The sequence below is a fragment of the Elephas maximus genome, chromosome 16 (assembly GCF_024166365.1).
Source record: "Elephas maximus indicus isolate mEleMax1 chromosome 16, mEleMax1 primary haplotype, whole genome shotgun sequence".
Taxonomy (NCBI): domain Eukaryota; kingdom Metazoa; phylum Chordata; class Mammalia; order Proboscidea; family Elephantidae; genus Elephas; species Elephas maximus.
The window spans coordinates 33,834,878-33,855,892 of record NC_064834.1 but is presented as its reverse complement, the minus strand read 5'-3'; the positions used below and the strand labels follow the sequence as shown (position 1 = coordinate 33,855,892).

Below are 21,015 nucleotides of genomic sequence, written 5' to 3'. Positions count from 1 at the left end.
GATATTTAGAATAATTAATAGATATTTCAAAATGAGTTATTAAGGAAATTATAGCCCAATGATCACAATATAGAAATCTGGCAATCATTAGTAGGGTTGAACCCTGATCATTGGCTCCGCTTTGCTATTCAAAGCCTTTACATTTTTTAATTAGGATTCACTATATTCAAAAAATTGAACAACCCAAAGAATTTGGGCAAAAATTTAACTCAAACTGTCTCAAGAAAACCTCTAAAGAGTACTTTTAAATGGTTTTTAGTCTCAAGCTTGCAGAGATTTTCAGGGATACGACCCACCTTATAAAATAGTCCAATCTGTTCTATGGCATCTTGGATTAAGAAAAAAACTCTGCTTATACTGAAAACATATTAATATAGACGGTTTAGTAAAATTCATATAAATCATTGATCTAATAATTTAATGAAGATAAATGAGTTTATCTTCACAAAATAATAGGACAAGTATACAAAGATGTATGTATATTTTTTCACTGTAGTATTTTTGTAATCATCAAGAACTACAAACAAACTCAATGTCCAATATAGGAGATTATTTCTAAAAATATTCCTTTTTTTTTCTCATCCAATGAAGAGTATGTGGCCATTAAATATGATTATATATATTCATTCATTCATTCACAGGGAAGTCTTTGTTTTACAAATTATGTATAAAAAGAAGGCTGGAAGCCTAATGTATAATAATGTATGATCCAGTTTTCATTGAAAACTTGTATAAATATATATGAACCTACACACCTATACCGAAACCCTGGTAGTGTGGCAGTTAAGAGCTAAGGCTTCTAACCAAAAGGTCAGCAGTTCAAATCCACCAGGCACTCCTTGGAAACCATATGGGGCAGTTCTGCTCTGTCCTATAGGGTCGCTATGAGTCGGAATTGACTCAATGGTAATGGTTAATGGGGTTGCACACATATATGCATGAAATAATATATGGCAGGATAAATATTAAAAGTCCTTTTCTCCAGATGGCAAAATTACTTTATATGTGCTTTTATTTTCTTCCATGTTTACTATGAACTTATATTATTTTATAATTAAACTATAATTTCCAGTTTTGATTAGATTTGGATTTAAAGAAAAATTTACCACATGATATGTCTAGCAGCAATGGCTTATGCTTCGCACAAAGCAGACGTGCACTGGGTTGAGAATTTCCAGCACAAAAGCATTTACACTCTGATGAACAAAGCCCTAAAAGCACTACTGAAAAAAAAAAAAATGCTGTCCAGTCAATTTCGACTCATAGAGACCCTATAGGACAGAGTAGAACTGCCCTACAGAATTACCAAGGAGTGCCTGGTGGATTCGAACTGCCAATCTTTTGGTTAACAGCTATAGCACTTAACTACTGCTCCACTACGGTTTCAAAAAGCAGTATAGCTACATAAAAAGTGATTCATAAGAAATTTCAAAATTCAAAGCTTATGTCAGACACAGTGAACTACAGTAAAATAAGAAGTTGAATTGAGACTTTCTTCTGTGATGGAAAATGTGACAGGTATCTAATATCTAAAGAAAACTCATTAAGATTAGAGCAAGTTACTCCAGCGAGATTGTCTCTTCAAACATGTATGTGGTAAATAAATATTCCTTTTCTTATTCGTATAACCAGGGCTCCAATTGCATTTAGAATTTCTAATTTTGAAATGCAAGATTCTTTAGCAATTTGAGACTGAGAGAAATCGAAAGATTATTTACCTGTGGCAAGACCCGCAATCTGAGGTCTATGTAACCTGGTGTCTATGTTGTCAGGAAAAAAAGATAAAAGTGTAACTTCTGTTTATCTCTGACTCCTTAATCATGAACACAAATTCCACTTGAAAACAAAGCAAAACAAAAAAAGCTAAAAATGCCTTGACTTCCAGAAGGCTCAAGCCCTGCATCTATTTTAATTCATGTTTTGTAACCCTCACTACCAGGTGACACTACTTGTACACAATAGTGATATTAGTTCTTTGGCATGACATTCCTTAACTACCCAAAACAAAAAAACCCATAACTCTACAGGCTTAAATTCATATATCGCTAAGGCTCAGAGGATGTTTTATTTAATATCTTGCCATATTTCAACAAGTGAGTTTGCCAAATTACCAAATGACAAATACATTGCCAGTGAGCTTTTTTTTTTTTCTTTCAGGTTTTCTCCTGCAATATCCATTTAACATTTAAAAAGTTCAGATATCTAGTCTCCAGCATCTTTAACTAATTTCAATTAGGTGGATGCCATCTGACAAATTCTTGCATACAAACTATCTTTGTAAGTTTTACCTGGCTAAAGCATCCCTAATAAGAAATAACAGTTCGAATAGAAAGCAAATCAGTTTTGATTACTGTAGTAATCATTTCAAGAACCATCCTGGATGCTTCTTGAAATGATACTTGTGCACTTTGCAATTATTAGTTTAGGGTCAAATAAATTTTAAAAGTGTTCCCATCACAATACTGCACTTTAGCCAATGTAAAAAAAAAAAAAAAAAAAACTGCAGTTATTATCAGAAATAAAATAATTATATTAATAAAACAGATATTGTTTTTAAAAAGTGAAGATAATGTTTGGCAAGTAATTAAAATTAAGACAATGTAATAGGCTGGGAGATGAAACACAGTTTATCAATAATGGTAGGTATTCTTTCTCTCTACTCATAGCTATGACCTAGAAGTTGTGCTTTTAATATCAAAATAAGAAAAAAAATGGTTCCAAAAAGAAAGTAATTTACTAATGAACCAGTAAATAATTGTATATCATCTATTAGGTGATTTTAAAAGAAAAGAAACAAACAAAAAGAAAAAAAGTATATCAGTGGTATAAAATAGATGAATACTTTACAGTTTCCTAACATAAAAGTTCTATGATCTAGATAATACTAATGAAGACCCAGTAAAAGATGTCCTGTGAAAGGCATTATGCTGTGTGAAATTAGCCAGTTGCAAAAGGACAAATATTGTATAAGACCACTATTACAAGAACTCAAGAAACAGTTTAAACACAGAAGAAAATATTCTTTGATGGTTTTAAGCTTGGGGAGGGAGGGAGGGAGAAGGGTATTCACTAATTAGATTAGTAGACAAGAACAATTTTCCATGAAGGGAAAGACAATCCACAGTACAAGAGTGGTCAGCACAACTGGACTAAACCAAAGGCAAAGAAGTTTCGTGAATAAACCAAACACTTCAAAGGTCAGAGTAACAGGAGTGGAGGTCTGGGGACCATGGTTTCAGGAGACATCTAGGTCAACCGGCATAATAAAATCTATTAAGAAAACATTCTGTGTCCCATTTTGATGAGTGGTGTCTGGGGTCTTAAACACTAGCAAACGTCCATCTAAGATGCATCAATTGGTCTCTGCCCACCTGGACCAAAGGAGAATGAAGAGCACCAAAGACACAAGGTCATTATGAGCCCAAGAGACAGAAAGGGCCACATAAATCAGAGACTACAACAGCCTGAGACCAGAAGAACTAGATGGTACCTGGCTACAAATGATGACTGCCCTGACAAGGAACACAACAAAGAACCCCTGAGGGAGCAAGAGAGCAGTGGGATGCAGACCTCAAATTCTCATAAAAAGACCAGACATAATGGTCTGGCTGAGACTAGAAGGACCCCAGAGGTCATGGTCTCCAGACTTTCTGTTAGCCCAAGACTGGAACCATTCCCAAATCCAACTCTTCAAACAAGAATTGGACTGGAAAATGATACTGGTGAGGAGTGAGCTTCTTGGCTCAAGTAAACACATGAGACTATGTGGCCAGCTTCTGTTTGGAGGAGAGGTGAGAAGGCAGAGGGGGACAGAAGCTGGCTGAATGGACACGGGGAATAGAGGGTAGAGAAGGAGTGTGCTGTCTCATTACGGGGAGAACAACTAGGAGTACATAGCAAGGTATATATAAATTTTTGTATGACAGACTGACTTGATTTGTAAACTTTCACTTAAAGCAGAATAAAAAAGTAAAAAAAAAGAAAAGGTCCTGTGAGTAATGCAGGTTGGTGGAAGCTTGCAACCAGACAGGTTGTAATATTACTTTCACAAAGCCAAGCCTTCTCTTCTGAAATATCGTCAGTCCATTTTTTACCTTTTCAGACACCCAGACTAAGGTGTGAACTGTGGTACGTGAAGAATGGTGTCCTGATGAAAAGAAGTAGTGAGGAGTCATTGGTGGGATGGGAGTAGGATCAACGTAATTCATTTTGGTGGGGAGGAGCCTATGTTGAACTCAATCCTACCATACCTATTCTCCACTGCTACCCACATTTAACATCTACCACTACTTTGCTGAATTATGGGCTTCCCCAAGTAATAAAAAACAGAACATCCTGGTGAGGTAGTAGTATGTACTGTCTTCCTCACCACACAGTTCTTAAAGACTCTGAAAAACAGAAATAAAACTGCTTAAAAGATCATCTACTCCACACTCTGTTTTAAAGAGGATATTAACACTTGGGGATGAAGTGATAAGCCAACACTTTCTGTTTATCAGTGTACCCACCTGTTACTTCACTCACAAACTTTTTGTCTTGAAGTCAACACCTAAGTGGCACTTTTACACTTTGCTATTGTTGGAGAGACATGGATTATGGCTAGGATTACACTTTTTTCAAAGATCAGGGCTCCTTTTTCTAAGTACTGTATTTTCTCCTTGTTGGGAAATCTAACAACTTCCAGTATGCTCGAAGGGGTATATAATGTTTTTCCAGACACAGATATTCTGTTTCTCTCTCATTCTTTTTCCAAGGAGTTAACAAGAAGTTGTGTTTTTTCCTTTTGTTGATGTAGACAGAAATAAACTCAAATTATATAAAGGCAATTTTATGCCCAATCAACAAACCCATGCAGATAATTAAATTATAATGAAGTTGTAACAAAGAGGTAAAGAAAAGAAAAATTACTAACATCTCTATCCAGGACTCTGCCTGTGCTGTTCAGGAAAAGCATTTGCTTAACAGGATCCAACAACACCCAGTAATCCACGTTGTCCTTTAAAGACAGTTCTATGGTGGGATTTGGTCCTCCAGCAGTTCCTTTGATCAGCATGTTGTCCACTATAATCGTACCTGCAAACCAAAGACAGTTATTTGAAAACACATTGTACTCGTATGCACTTTTTCTCAAAGGTCACGTGCTCAAACACCAACTGGCTAACAAAATTTATTTTAAGACAGAAAATATTTGATTTTATATCTAGTATGAGATAATGTCCTTTGTCAAAAAGGCAAAAATACTTTCATGGTTACTTATAAATTGTATTTTTGGGAAAGGAAGTTGGGAGGCAGCAATTCAAAGCCTTGGTGAGTTTCATCATCTATTTCTTGTTTTCCTTTAACAACATGAATCTGTTTCTCTCTCTGACCATCACTTCTCACAGGAGTTATCACTGAATTTTACCATGAACAAAAGGAAATGCCTGTAGTAACAGAGCCTGGTGCTTCAATTCACTAAGTAAGACTCCTGATATGAAAAGAGATATGCCCGAAATAGGGAGGAAGAAAATGGAAGAGATAAAGAAGTAGTGGTGTCTCCAAGGGTAAGAGCTGCTTTTTTCTTTTCTTTTCTTCTTTTATCTTAAAGCAGATCCATAAAACGTAAAGCTTAGTGTGAAAGACAAAACTAGTGTGCAGGCACACAAGAGGAGCCATTCTTCTTTAAAACATTTCTCCAGAACTTGACTAGAACAGCACACATTCCAATGTAGCATTTCCATGACTCTTTTTGTATTATTTTTTCAGCAAGCTGAATTGCAGACATTTGTTGAAAAAGAGTTGCAAAGAGAGTATGTCTCTAATCTTTCCTACCCTGTTAAAGATCCCATGCATTTTACAAGTTGATGCAAACAGCACTTGTTGTTGTTAGGTGCCCTCGAGTCAGTTCTGACTCATAGCGACTCTATGCACAACAGAACTAAACATTGCCCGGTCCTGCGCCATCCTTACAATCGTTGTTATGCTTGAGCTCATTGTTGCGGCCACTGTGTCAATCTACTTCATTGAGGGTCTTCCTCTTTTCCGCTGACCCTGTACTCTGCCAAGCATGATGTCCTTCTCCAGGGCCGATCCCTCCTGACAACGTCCAAAGTATGTAAGATGCAGTCTCACCATCCTTGCCTCTAACGAGCTTTCTACCACACTTCCTCCAAGACAGATTTGTTCATTCTTTTGGCAGTCCATGGTATATTCAATATTCTTCGCCAACACCACAATTCAAAGGTGTCAAACTCTTCTTCGGTCTTCCTTATTCAGAGCTGATGCAACTCAAATCTCCTCCCCTCACCCCACAACGATCCTTTTGTCAAACAATAATGCACTGTACTTACAGGAATCATTTTCAACTGATCTATTTTATTAAACTTATGGCATACAGAAGAGCTGTGGCCATGTAAATAAAAATGTGCCCTACTAAATACACTAGAGTAAGTGGCAAATATATAGAGAACTTATTGCCTCAGTTTACAATACAGGAATATATACATAACCCATAAATGGAAATCTGGTTTGAAAAAATATGATGCAAAATTTATCAGCTGCATTTTCTTAAGGCATTGGTATAACCTGAAAGTTATACCAATGCATAATAAGTAAGGGGAGAGCTTTTTTAGAAGATTTTTAAACCAAATTAGTAATAATAATAATGGTCTATAAGATTTCCTTATCATATTGTTATTAATGGGTTTTATCTGCCTAAGAAATGTTGAAAAGAATCACTCTTTTATAATAACAAATCTAAATGTTTATACACACACATACATACTTATCTAACTGGTGGGTATTTTCTTCTACTTTTTATATACTGGAACTAGTTTTTTTTTTTTTTTTTAATATACTAAACAAAAAAACCCCAAACCTGTCGCCATTGAGTGCATTTGACTCATAGTGACCGTATAGGACAGAGTAGAACTGCCCTATAGGGCTTCCAAGAAGTGGCTGGTGGATTTGAACTGCTGACATTTTGGTAAGCAGCCGCAGCTCACCATACCGCTTTTCATATACTAGCAACATAAGAATATTTTCAAGGCCCGCGTATGTACTTCTTTGCAAAAACTTCACACATTTGACCTTTGGAAAATTGTTTGGCCTGTATTTCAAGATGTAATTAAGAAATTAAATGTGATTCTATTTTCTGATTCAGAAAAAATTAAGAAACATACAATAGGTACGTAAACTAACATTAATGTGTATTCCTTGACTCAACAGCACCTAACAGTAGTAACAGCAAGCATTCTTATAATATCCATATACACCAAGCAGGCACATTCAGGTAAGAAGGCATTTAGTTCTCACTTATAATGCAACTCGGCTATAACCAGAGCAAGTTGTAATAGTTATATTAACCACTGTTTAACTCATAGAATAAAAACATTGTATCTGGAATTATTTTTCATTTAATTTTTTTTTTTTTTTTTTAATTTCATGGAGAGGACTAAATATTTTTCTTGCTCTCAGATTATTGTTGTGTTCTTCCATGGTTGAAACTCAGCAATAAGTATTTCTAGTGCTAGTGTGCTGAAAAAAGGAAAAAGGAAGAGCTTAGCTATTCTTTCATCAGAATACTACATACACATAGCAAAAATTTCTCAAGAATATGATACAATGTGTTACTTTAGATCAAACGTTTGAAAGACAGAGGGACAAGAGCACAGCTAATGCTGACAGGATACAAGGAGCAATAATAAAAAAAAAAAAATTAACCTACCTTTTCACTCTGGCATGCCTGGATATTGCCCCCCACCTGTCCCCTCCATCTCTAAGAGAAGAGTGGATACCCAAGCTGAGGTTAGCACTGAGCTAGGAGCTCTTTCACTACTCCATCACAGCAATGGGGACTACATCTTCTACAGGCCCTAACATTTCCGGACCTGGACAGCTGGTGGTTCTGCAACAATGCTGGCAAGCAGCTCACCAGCAGAATACCGTGGTCATATTTGGAAAATCTGGTTCTGTGCCTCTTCTCGCTTTGAAAGCTTTCCCTCCCTCCAGTAAAAACCTTTTCCTTAGCCCCTTTCATTCTTGACTCCATTTTAAATATAATGGCCAAAAAAAAAAAAAAAAAAAACGCATTGCCACTCAGTCGATTCCAACTCATAGCGACCCTATAGGACAGAGTAGAACTGCACCACAGTTTCCAAGGAGACCCTGCTGGATTAGAACTGCTGACCTTTTGGTTAGCACCCATAGCTCTTAACTACTACGCCACCAGGGTTTCAAAATATAAAGACAGATAGGCTAAAATTAAAAAGGATAGAATAATATGTACTATTCAACCCTAATGAAAAAGCTGAATAGCTCTACTGATATCAGAGAAAGTAGACAAAAACAAGGAATATTATCAGGAGTAAAGAGATGTATTTCATGATAATAAAAAGGGTCAATTCTTCAACAGGTGTTGACCCTGAAGGAACTTACAGAATATGTGGTACCCAAAGATGGGATTCTCCATATAAGAAAATTTCCTTTCACCATAATAAAGATGGGTGGCAATCAGGAAAAAGTAAACTTCGTTTGATGCTTATGTAGAAGAGAAGAGGCCCTGGATTTGACAGATCTAGAATTCAATACTGGATCCACCACTTACCATCTGTGTGAAAAATGAATAAATGGCTTAACCTCACTGACCCTCAATTTTCATCTTCTTTATAAAGCCAGTACTACAATAAAACAGGCATTTCTGCAGTAACATTCTGTATTTGCTCCTGAATTTAACAAATAAAACTCATGTTCTTGTTTGTAGAGCACTAATAAAAACCAAAACAACCACAATCACAATAAAATATTGTCACAGTTGAATATATTAATCTTTTCACCAAGCGTTTTTAGTCAGTCAATCTTCAAAAGATTTAAATATTTAGGTCTGTGCTTCTTCCTCTGTATTGTGGGTCATTGCTTGTCATAGAGACCATTTTTATCAAAATTGAAAGCCTGATTCAAAATTTAGCCTTTTTCATTAATCTATTGCTTTAATTCAGAGACCATCTTTCCAGCTCCTTCATGTGTACTTAGAGCTCCGCCAGAGGGATTATCAAGGTGTTCCTTAACCACAGGCATTCATGGAGCCACTAATGCAGACCACACTGGTACTAGACAAAGGTACTTCAGTAGATTTTCAGCTTTTTTCTTAAGATCTTATATAGTTAACACTTTCTAATTGTAAAAAAAAAAAAAAGTCCAGATTATTTATAAATTTGCATATATATATGTATATAATGGAAAATGACTTACGAATCAATACAACTTCCTCATTACATCAACTTCATTTCCCTACTTGCTAGTTGTATATGAGGTAATTTACACCAAGGAAGAGCCTGTTGGGCTGTGATGATGACTGAAGGAGGTAACACTCTTGAAATTCTGATCTCAGTCCCTGGCATACAAAAAAGACTTAGTAAATGTTTTTTTTATGGATAGCGTCATTGTTGTTAATGTTTTTCTATTTAGAAAGGGAGCGCATTTATACATATATTTTTTATACTTATTATAAATAATAAATATATATACTTATTATATAGAATAAATAGTAATTGGACATTTAATGTGCTTTCTGAAAAATGTATTTGCTTGTTTAAATAGGGAGTTATAACATAAATAGATCATTCTCTAAAAATACTGTGAAGGTGGTAGTTGGGGGGTCACTTCCACTAGAAAGACAGTCTTCCATTGCCTTTCTAATTAAACTAATACAATGAAGCTAAGTGAGTAAATTCTGCATGGATATGCAGAGTAATTGACTGTTTGGGTTCAACCCAAACATCAAAAAAACAAAACAAAAAACACTCTATGCTTATAACCCACCACTTGTCTGCTATATATATATAAAAAAAAAAAGCAGTTAATACTTCAAAGTCGTGTAACCAATATGTATTGCGTAAAAACTCTCCAACATTTTTTTCTCCAGTTTAAGCCAACTAGAAGAATATTTAGCAACATCATATAGCCAGAAGCATCCATGGCTTTCCACTTCTTTCCTCTCCTAGCAATAAAGACAAAAATAGCTCCTAAAAGTATATTATTTTATTAAAATAAATTTTGAAAAAGTCAGATTTTCAGTTGAACAGTTAGCATGGCTATTATATAGTTGTTTGTTATGGACTGAATTATGTCCCCCAAAAATATGTGTTATAAATCCTAACCTCTATGCCTATGGTTATAATTCCATTTGGGAATGGGCTATCTTTGCTATGTTAAGGAGACATGATTAGTATAGGATATGTCTGAGTCAATCTCTTTTGAGAAATAGAAGAGATTGAACAAGGGAAAGAGTAGGGATGGGGGAGAGAAATGACAAACTACATGAAGATTCCTCCAGAACTGACAGAGAGAGAAAGATTTCCCCTAAAGCCAGCACCCTGAATTCGGATTACTAGCCTCCTAAACTGAGAAAATAAATCTCTGTTTGTTAAAGCCACCTACTTGTGGTATTTCTGTTACAGCAGCACTAGCTAGCTAAGACATTGTTATTGAATAAAATTCAGATTATAAGTTTATCGCGCTAAAGCAAGGCTCTTCTCATATTCAAATTCTCCTTCTTTGATTTTTATACTTCTTGGATTACAATTTTATAAACTGTATATCTCAGCTAAACTTAATATACATATTGCATCTGGACAACTACTTGTCAAACTCTTATAGAGCAAAAAAAACTTGTCATGTCTGTGTTTTTTTGCTCAGAGTATGTAACTACTGGATAAAGAAAATATCAGTTGGCCTGTGTTTGAATGTTGGGAATATATTAATGATATGTAAGGCTTGCTAAAGATAAAAAATGATACCCTGTAAGTCAACAATAATCAACAAAACTTACAAGTGCTAAAAGCATAGTGCTTGCCTCCAGTTAACAGCCAGAAAGACATTGAAGACTTCAGTCCTACCACCACAAGGAACAGAATTTTGCCAACAACCTGGTAAGCTTAGAAACAGATTCCTCCTTAGTCAAGCCTCATGTGAGACTGTAGCCCACACCAATACTTTGACTGCAGCCTTGAGAGACTCTAAACAGAAGACCCAGTTATGCTGTACCTGTACTCCTGACCCACAGAAACTGTGAAGTAATACATGCATGTTGTTTTAAGCAACTAAGCTCCTGTTAATATTGTTATGTGGCAATAGATAACCAATATGGGATGAAAACCAAAAGACTATATTCAAAATCCTGACCACTTCCTAACTAACTGTGTTATCTTACGGAAATTACATAGATTCCTGTAATCAGAAATATGGATTATTATGAAGAATAATTAAAGTTCTGTACATAAATAAACCCCAAAACCCAACCCATTGCCCTCAAGTCGATTCTGACTCATAGCAATCCTATAGGATAGAGTAGAACTACCTCATAGAGTTTCTAAGGCTATAAATCTTTTCAGAAGCAGACTGCCACATCTTTCTACCACAGAGCTGCTGATGGGTTTGAAAAGCCAACCTTTTGGGTTGCAGCGAACCGCTTAACCACTGTACTACCAGGGCTCCCATTTTGGATTGGATCTTATGTTTCTGTTTGTGTTGGGAGCTACCTTTTCCTAGTCTAGAAGCAATGAGAGATGGTAGAGGTAGGTACTGACATGTGTTCTTATTAACTTCTGAGGAAACCATGCAGGAGCAGTCACAGTAGGGCTGTTAGGCTGATTACCTGAGAGCTAGAGGAAGAAGGTCTACCTTCACTGGGCATTGAGGTTTATGAATTTAGGGATTTAACATTCTCAGTTTCATCCATCTTCCCATCTCATTGACTAAGGGTTTCTTTTTTTCCCATTCCACATCATTTTCCTGGCTTAAGAGACCTGGAAGAGTTGAGATTTCAAGTGGCTTTGCATCTCTGCAACTGTTATATTTAGACCGTGGGCTAGTCCTCCATAACATATGCCCTGCATCTAAAAAGATGTGACACTCTTTCAAAATTGCCACAGAGAACTTCTCATTTGCCATGTGTATTCTTATTGTATTTCATAACTCTTAATTTCATTTTTTCCCCTTGTATATTTTCAAGGGTTGTTGGAAGAAACCAAATGTAATCATAATTATTACTGTTGCCATAGTGACTAAATGCTTCAGCCACTTGATCTCCCAATACCTTATACCTGCACTTAATCCCAAGCTACTACAGGTGCAAACTTCAGTAATTGCGATTCCACTGCTTGCCATGGATTAGCCATATTCCGTTTGCATTCCCCCATCCCTATAAATTTAAATTATCCTTGACTCCTCAAATATATAAACAATCTAATCCCAGACATCAGTTTGAGTCTCTGATTGAGGCCACTTCATTTGCCAATTACTATATTACTCGGTAAGGAGCCCCGGTGGCGCAGTGGTTAAGTGTGCTTGGCTGCTAATCGAAAGGTCGGCAGCTCAAACCCACCAGTCGCTCCGTGAGACAAAGAAGTGGCTGACTGCTTCCAAAAAGATTACAACCGGAAACCCTATGGCCAGTTCTACTCTGTCCCATAGGGTCGTGATTAGATGGAGCTGACTGGACGTTAACGGGTTTGGTTTGGATATTAATTGGTTTATCAGCAGGCAGATGATGGCACCCATAAATTAGGCTAGTTTGATGAAGGTTTGATAAAGCAACAATTAACAAAAGTTTGGGCAGGGAGCAGGAAAATTCCAAGGAATAATGTCGTGTAGTTAAAAAAAAAAGAAAAAAGAAGGGAGAAAAAAAAAAAACCCAAACCCGTTGCTGTCAATTCCAACTCATAGCTACCCCACAGGACAGAGTAGAACTGCCCCCTAGGGTTTCCAAGGAGCAGCTGGTGGATTCGAACTGCTGACCTTTTGGTTAACTTAACCACTGTGCCACCAGGGCTCCGACGAGGGAGAAGTTACCATAATCCAGAAAGAACAATTCGCATAACAACAGGTGCATTTAGAGCAGAAGGCAGACAGTTTGGGGAAAGTCTACAGGGAAAAGCCAAGACATTACATACTCAAATTTCACTCTCTTCCCTTTCCTCGTCTTCTCTTGATTTTGCCCATTGGTGAAATTCATGTCAATCAAGCCAGAGGACTCAAGAACTTTCTAACGTAATACATTCAGCACTAGACAGGTAGAGATTGGATGTGAACAGTGAACAGACTGTGTCTGCACATTGATACACCTCATATCAGGCAGTTTTCCGAATAAGCGTTGTTGAGAGAATCTAAGAACAGTGAATTATGGAACATAAGTCCAGGTGGAAATGAAGAGAAATTTGTGAAGTAAAACTTGAGTGATTGGTTTAGAACAGCAAGGGCCATATAGATTAGGCATAATAAAGGTTAGGCATTTGATAAAATTTAATTATAGTTTCCTCTGGAAGCAGACAGTGACCCCTGAAGAGGAGCACGTCTGTATAAAATTATTTCTCACTTATTTAATTTGCATTGTATTATAGGTATTTTGTTTTCTTCTCTCTCTATTTCTACTGTCAGAATTGCAAACACACTTGAAAACCTAGCTTAAGAAAACAGATTTATTAGTTTCTATAAGGAGCGAGATTCTACTATGAGCAATAAAAAGTTATGAACCTTGATTCTATTGACAGCACCAGTAACATTATTAAATCCTACATGTCCCTCTAACATGCCATAAATATAAAATATCTCATTTTTTAAAAAATAAGAATATGCAATATTCTACCTGTGTTTCTATCTTGTTTTAAATAATTAGGAGAGAATTTACAGGCTACCACCAAAGCAGACTGGTGGTGCAGTGGTTAAGTGATAAAGCTGCTGAACAGAAGGTCAGCAATTGAAATCCACCGGACACTCCTTGGAAACCCTATTCGGCAGTTCTAATCTGTCCTCTAAGGTCACTAAAACCCAAAAAACCAAACCCATTGCCCTCCAGTCGGTTCCAACTCATAGCGACCCTATAGGACAGAGTAGAACTGCCCCATAGAGTTTCCAAGGAGTGCCTGGCAGTTTCAAACTGCCGACCTTTTGGTTAGCAGCCGTAGGACTTAACCACTATGCCACCAGGGTTTCCCTAGGGTCACTATGGGTCGGAATTGATGCGACAGCGATGGGTTTGGGTTTGGTTTTGCTAAAACAGTCCTCTCATTCTCCTGTGAATGCCATTGAGGATCTTCCTATGGCTGACTGTTAGTTAGATTTCCAGAATAGTGCACTGGGCTCATAAATCTGTAGTCTCACCCTCCTGAGGAATACGTTAACTATGGTCTGCTTTGGATGGATGGCCACATATGGGATATACTCCACCTCAGAAAATTCCTTCTCTAAGCTCTAAAAAATTTATACAACTTCTGTGTGACTTGGGAAAGGTCTTTTCCTTCCAAAGCTGATGAAAAATAAAAAGCATATTTAAAACAGAATAAGTCATTATATGTCAAAATTGTACCAGTCATTGTAGGATTTTATACTGACTACCCAATGTTATTTCATCACTCTTTATAAGAAATAAACTAGGGAGACAGGACATTTTGCTGCAAAAATTTTATTCATTTCATCATGTCTTCCTTCTTTATCACCAGCTTTCTCTCTTTTCTGAATTATATCAGTTTACAAACTTGCTGCTATATCATCCATCTTAAAAGAACTGGCTTCTAGTGTCACTTTTTCTTTAAGTCCCACCTCAATTCTCTCCTTCCTTTCAAAGAAAAAAAAAATTACTTATATTTTGTCCTTCAATACTATCTTACTTATCTAGTGCTGCCATAATAGAAATACCACAAGCGGGTGGCTTCAACAAATAGAAGTTTATTCTCTCACAGTCTAGTAGGCTAGAAGTCCAAATTCAGGGCATCAGTTCCAGGGGAAGACTTTCTCTCTGTGTCAGTTCTGAGGAAGGTCCTTGTCATCAATCTTCCCCTGGGCTAGGAGCTCCTCAGCAGAAGAACCTTGTGTCCAAAGGGTGCTCTCTGCTGCTGGCGCTGCTTTCTTGGTGTTATGAGGTTCCCATGTCTCCCTGCTCGATTTTTTTTTTTTTTATCTCAAAAGAGATTGGCTTAAGACACAATTGAGTCCTGCCTCATTAAAATAACTGTCTTTAATCCTGTCTTATTAACATCATAGAGGTAAGATTTACAACACATAAGAAAAATCACATCAGATGACAAAATGATGGACAATCATGCAATACTGGGAACCATGGCTTAGTCAAGTTGACACATGTTTTTGAGGAACACAATTCAATCCATGACAATTATGTCTCCTCACATTCTTCTGAACATATCTAGTCAGGTTTTCATCTGACTGGATATGTTTCTCTAAAATATCTAATGACTTTCGTGTTGTTAAATTCAATAGTGAGTTTTCAATCGTCAATTTCCTTGATCTATCAGAAACATTTCACACAGTTAATGACTTTGTCATCTATAGACTTTTCTTCACTTATCTTTCAGGACACCATACTCTTTTGGCTTTTCTTCTACCTCTTTGCTCCCTCTTTGTCTTCCTTGCTTATTTATCTTTGTTTCTGTGATTTTTTTTTTTTTTAATCTTCCTTTCCAGAGTCCCTTGGGTAGTGCAAATAGTTAACAAGATTGGCTGCAAACCAAAATTGTTAGAAGTTTGACTCCATCCAGAGGTGCCTTGGAAGAACCCAAACCCCAGTGCCGTCAAGTCGATTCCAACTCATAGCGACCCTATATGACAGAGGAGAACTGCAAAGCACTAGTGATTTCCTTTTTTTTAAAAAATCAGCCATTAAAATCCCTGTGGCGCATAATTCTACTCCAACACATAGGTGTCACCATTAGTTGGAACTGAATCAATGGCAACTGGTCTTCCTTTCCAATAGTCTCATTCGTTTCTATTTCTACTCTGACTTATGACTCTCAGATTTAGATCTCCAGATCAAATCTCTTTCCTAGGCTGAAAATACATATCCTAACTGCCTGTTTCTTATCTCTACTTATATAACTAATAAGCAAATAAAATTGAGATCTAATAAAAATGAGCTATGGGTCTCTTCATATACTCCCAAACCTATGCATTGTTTTTTTCTCATCTTAGTTAAGAAAAGTTCATTTTTCCAATTGTTCAGAAAAAATTATGTTGAGTCATTGTTGACTCAACCTTTGCTCTACAATTCCTATTATTTAGAGAACATATTCAGAATTTGATTTTTTTTTTTAACTATCTTTACTGTTAGCATCTCGGTCCATGTAAATATCATCTCTGGCCTAGATTATTGCAATAATATATTCTCCCCCTGTTTTTGACCTTGCCCTACTTCAGTACATTTTCAGCACAACAGCTAAAGTTAACCTTCTAAAATATAAGTCAGCTCAAAATTCTCTACTGGTTCACAGTTGCCTTCAGAACAAAAAGCCAAAACTTTTTAATTTTTCTAAAATACCCACTACAATCTGGTTCTCCTTAACCATTATCCTGCATACTATTCCTCCAACACACCAAGCACAATTCCAACTTAACAGCCTCGCATTTTGTCCTCTGCCTGGAACTTTCTCCCCCCGCCCCCAGACTGAAAGGCTTCCTCCTTTGCCACCTTCTGTTTTGTACTCCAATGTCACTTTCTCAAAGAAGTTTTCTTTAACTATTTAATGATCTAACATGTCATATGTAACCTACTTACATTGTTCTGCCCCATCCAGCAATGAATTGTGCTTTTTTTTTTTTGTCCTCCTAGGGAAAACTCCTGAAGAAATTCCTGTATGATCCATGAATAATTGTACCTTTCGTGAGTATGGATTTTTTTTTTAAACTTACAGACATTTTGAACTTTGTGGATGAAAATATCTCTCTTTACTATGAGAAGGCTTAGATTTAGAAACCTATGTGATAACTAATGGAAAAATATGTTATCATATGTGCAATTTTAGCTTCAGGTCTTATTTTACATTATCCTCATCTCTATTTTTTCCTTTGCCCTCAGTTTTCATTTATGTTATTGTATAATACTTTATACATTTAAAGACTGTGCAGAACAAGTATGGTATAAATACACGAATATTACCAAAAAAAAAAAAAAAAGCCAAACCCACTACCACCAAATCGATCCTGACTATAGCGACCCCATAGGGTTTCCAAGGCAGTAAATCTCTACAGAAGCAGACTGCCACATCTTTCTCCAGTGGAGCCACCGGTGGCTTCAAACCACCAACCTTTCAATTAGCAGTCATTGGCTTTAACCACAGCATCATCAGGGCTCCTTACATGAATACTGGGCATATGCAATGTTTCCTCTTGTTTTGTTGCTGTTGTTCCAGTAGCTGTGACACTAGATATATAATTAGCCTTTTCAAAAAGCAATATCATAATAAGTATAAAACAATGAAAAGAGCTTCTCAAATGTTGTTATGTGTCAAAATTATCTTAGTATTTCATTTTCCCTAAAAATCAGTACCTAATATAACAAGATGTATCTTTTATCTGTCCAGTGGTCACTGTTTGAGATATCCTCCCACTCTGAGCTCTATTTGCACCAAGAAACAGTTACTAAAGCTCATCATCTCTCTGTGATCCAATGGTCTCACTTTTATGTTAAGAATAAAGAGAAATTCTTGTGCATTTATATCAGAAGATGTGTTTGTGTGTGTGTGTGTGTTTAACGAAGAGAGAACCAAGTATGAACAGGAAAACTTAACATCTCTAGGTATGAGAAAAACAAACATGAACACATATCCACTCACATGTGTTATTGGAAACATATTTACATACACAAAAAGATCTTTTTTCTGTTTGGAATGTAGAATTTAACAATAGGATAAATTCACCAGCAAGTAACACTTCTTCCCCATGTCTCTGTAGTTGTTCAGGAACAACTATAATTTTATAAAGAATGATACAATATCCATAGGCTCATCTGGGCATCTGGAAGCTTTGTCCTAAAATTGTAAACTTAAGACCCAGAGAGGAGGATTACTTTCTTTGTGTGGCTGCAGCTTAGTTATAAACTCAGGTTTCCTCCTTTTTAGGAAACTTGTCCTAGAGTAAAAGAAACAAAAGCTAGTACGCTCAGCAGTATGTAGTAGAAGAGATATACTAGCATCGAGTACTAGAGATGAGAGTTGGAGAGAGAAAATTTTCAAAGTGTATGAGACTATAATTCCTTTTGTTTCTGGGGCTGGAATGTTCAATTTGATACTTCTGTACCCTTATATCAGAATCCTATTTTAATGTAAGCATACTGGTATTTATATGCGCCCAAGGAAACATTTTGAAATATTTATGAAATAATTACAAAATGCCTCTTTTTGTAATCTACATTAAGAGAGGGGCTGACTATGTGTGTGTTCAAATAAATTTAATTGAAGTTTCATTAATATAATGCTATATGTCCATTAGCAATTTGATAGAGGAAAAAAAATCAAGATGAGTAAGTGTATACTAAGCTATAGTGCCATTTCTTTATTAGCTTTATATTAGGAGAAACACAAGGAAAACAAAGTATTACATAAAAGGTGCTACTCAAGGCTGTTCACATTATACACAATTCATATTCCTTACGCTTAGGCCAAGTATATCTTGCTTGAACAATAATTTCAATATAACCACGGACTAGAGGACCATGTAACAGAGGTTAGGAATTAATTGTACACAGTGAGTATTTCTCTGTCGTTGCTTTGTGGTTATTCAATGATAATTTATTACCCTTAAATTCTACCTATTTTTCATACCTCTGTCTTCTCTGGATTTTCTTAATATTTGAGACATTGATGAACACCATTGCTTCCATTGCAATCTCAGAGCTCATCAATAGAAATCTGGAACCTGTGGCCTTTTTTTATACAGATTCATTCTCACACATCCTGTCCTTTACCTTCAAGCTAAGAAACTTTTCCAATAACGTAAAACTTAATGTCAATGGTAGTAAATTACTCAGGATTAACCAAACCTTAAAACTGTATCGGAATATAAAGATATACTTTAAATATAACACATTATCAGAATACAATGGCACAGCTAACACACAGATACATGCACGTATTCACATACACAAACACACACAGACACACACATATGGAAAGAGAAAGTGAGAGACAGAATATATGAATGTTCTTGGCAAATGACGAAAACAAAACTTCTTTTTCAAAACAAAGAACTATTGTGAATTGTTAGCACAAGCAGCAATGTGACTGAGAAGGACATGAAAAGACATGAATAGAGTTATCACTTCCTTAAAATAATAGCGACTATTCATGGATATGTCGATAACCCCACTGTTACCTTAAATGTTTTGCCCAGGCAGAAACTTTATCTTATTTTGCAAAGAATACATCAGCAAGAGGAAAATGTCTTTTTTTCTTGTGAACTTAATGGTTTTACAAAAACGTTACTCTTCTCCAGTTCTGTAATCTCAGATACCTCCAAAATTGACTTTTTTAATATGAAAAATGATGACCCATAGCACATAAGACATTTCTCTTGTTCCTGTGCCCATATAAAATATAACGAGATGCCTATCAAAATTTTCGCTCTGTGCAAAACGAGAAAGCTTCTAATCCAGCCAGAGTACAGTTAAGGAAAGTGCATCGTAACTTTTTATCATCAATATGTGATTAAAACTCTTAATACAATTTTTAAATTCTCAGACCATTTCAATGAATCGTTTAAGTTCTCGTGGCTCATTTCCATTTGAATTTTGATTCAAGTACTCTGCAACCTGTTTCAGTCTCTAAAATCTGTGGAAAATCAGCCTCAGTACATGCAAGCTGTTGGCAAACTCTGTTGTCATCACACTGAAACTATGGAGCTAAGATAACTCCGGGTTTTAAAGGTACAAGGTATGAGGCCTAGATACAATCTAAGTCTGGCCATGGCAGCAGCATACAATAATTACAAATGGAGAGATGATAAAGAATCTTAAATATATGTATGTGTATATGTATATGCATGTATGTATGTATACATATGTGTGTGTGTATATATATATAATAATTTTGCTTTAATTTTTAACCTATATAGAAACCTTTATGTCAGGTGTTGAGACAGAGAATTAATGTCGTAAATTACATGAATTACATCCATTTTTTATTATCTTACTACTGTACATCATACGGCAGACTTCTTAGAAAAAAAAGGTCTACATAAATAAAAGGAAAAAGAACTGTTCTTAAATTTTTGGTGAATATACTTCTTCCTTGTGTGTGTGCATGTGTGTGTATACGTAAATATATATGTACTTATTTATACAGAAATGTGGTTATACAAAACATACTGTTTTACAATGTTTTTTTAATTTTTTAATAATATATGAATGAATACTACTAATGAATTTAGACTGTATCTTACCATCTGTTGATTAGGTCCCATAAGCATATATAATGCTTTGAAAAGTATAAGTGCTCAGCACATGATTGTAGGCAAATTATCTAAAACTGTGATAGAGGAAAGTCATTTAAAAAAGGTTATTAGTGAACTGGTACCTATTAAGTATTTTCCTGCTGAGAGAGCAACAGCATTGACTCTGGGGTCACATTTCATTCCATTTTCCACACTAATCCTTTTTGATGCACTTTAATTATAATTCTTAAAATCGTCTTCCCTTTTACAAGCTGAGGTGAAATATGGAAAGAAAAAAACACATTTTAAATTCTGGAAGTTAATGTAGTAATACAAAGCACGAAAAAGCAAGGAAATATCTTGAATTTTTTTTTTTTCATGTCAAACATAGATATAGCCTAATAAAACATAAACATCAAGGAATACTTCAACTTGTATATTGAAGGTGTACGGAAGTTCAAAATAAGATTTTAAATAAAAGACAATTTAAAAATCCAAAGAACTATTTCAATATGTTCTTAAAAAAAAAAAAAAAACCTTATCAAATATTATTTCCATAGTGTAAAATGTCTAGACAAATAAAGGCGGCAGGTAGCAAACTTATGGATTTTTTCCTTTTGCTTCATTATTTTCCTTGTGTATTTTAAAATAGTTTTATTCCTCAATATTGTCTGTGTCTTTGCATTCCTCAATAATTGCTTCTGAATCACAATGAAAAGTTGAATCTAGAAGGGTCATTAGTCAAAACTTGGTTTGGAATTGGGATTCTATTTTGGAATCTATTTCTATAAAAATAGCAAAATGATCACATAAATAAAATAAGAT

At 35.7% G+C, this 21,015-nt stretch overlaps 1 protein-coding gene across 1 annotated transcript in view; it reads right to left on the bottom strand.

The window, feature by feature from the left end:
* The window catches only part of PCDH15 (protocadherin related 15), a 999,309-nt gene that overhangs the window by 584,805 nt on the left and 393,489 nt on the right, over positions 1 to 21,015 (bottom strand). The window contains exon 5 of the mRNA XM_049855421.1: positions 4,913 to 5,073. Within this exon, the coding sequence (XP_049711378.1) occupies positions 4,913 to 5,073 (161 nt within the window). The remainder of the gene's footprint in view (positions 1 to 4,912; positions 5,074 to 21,015) is intronic.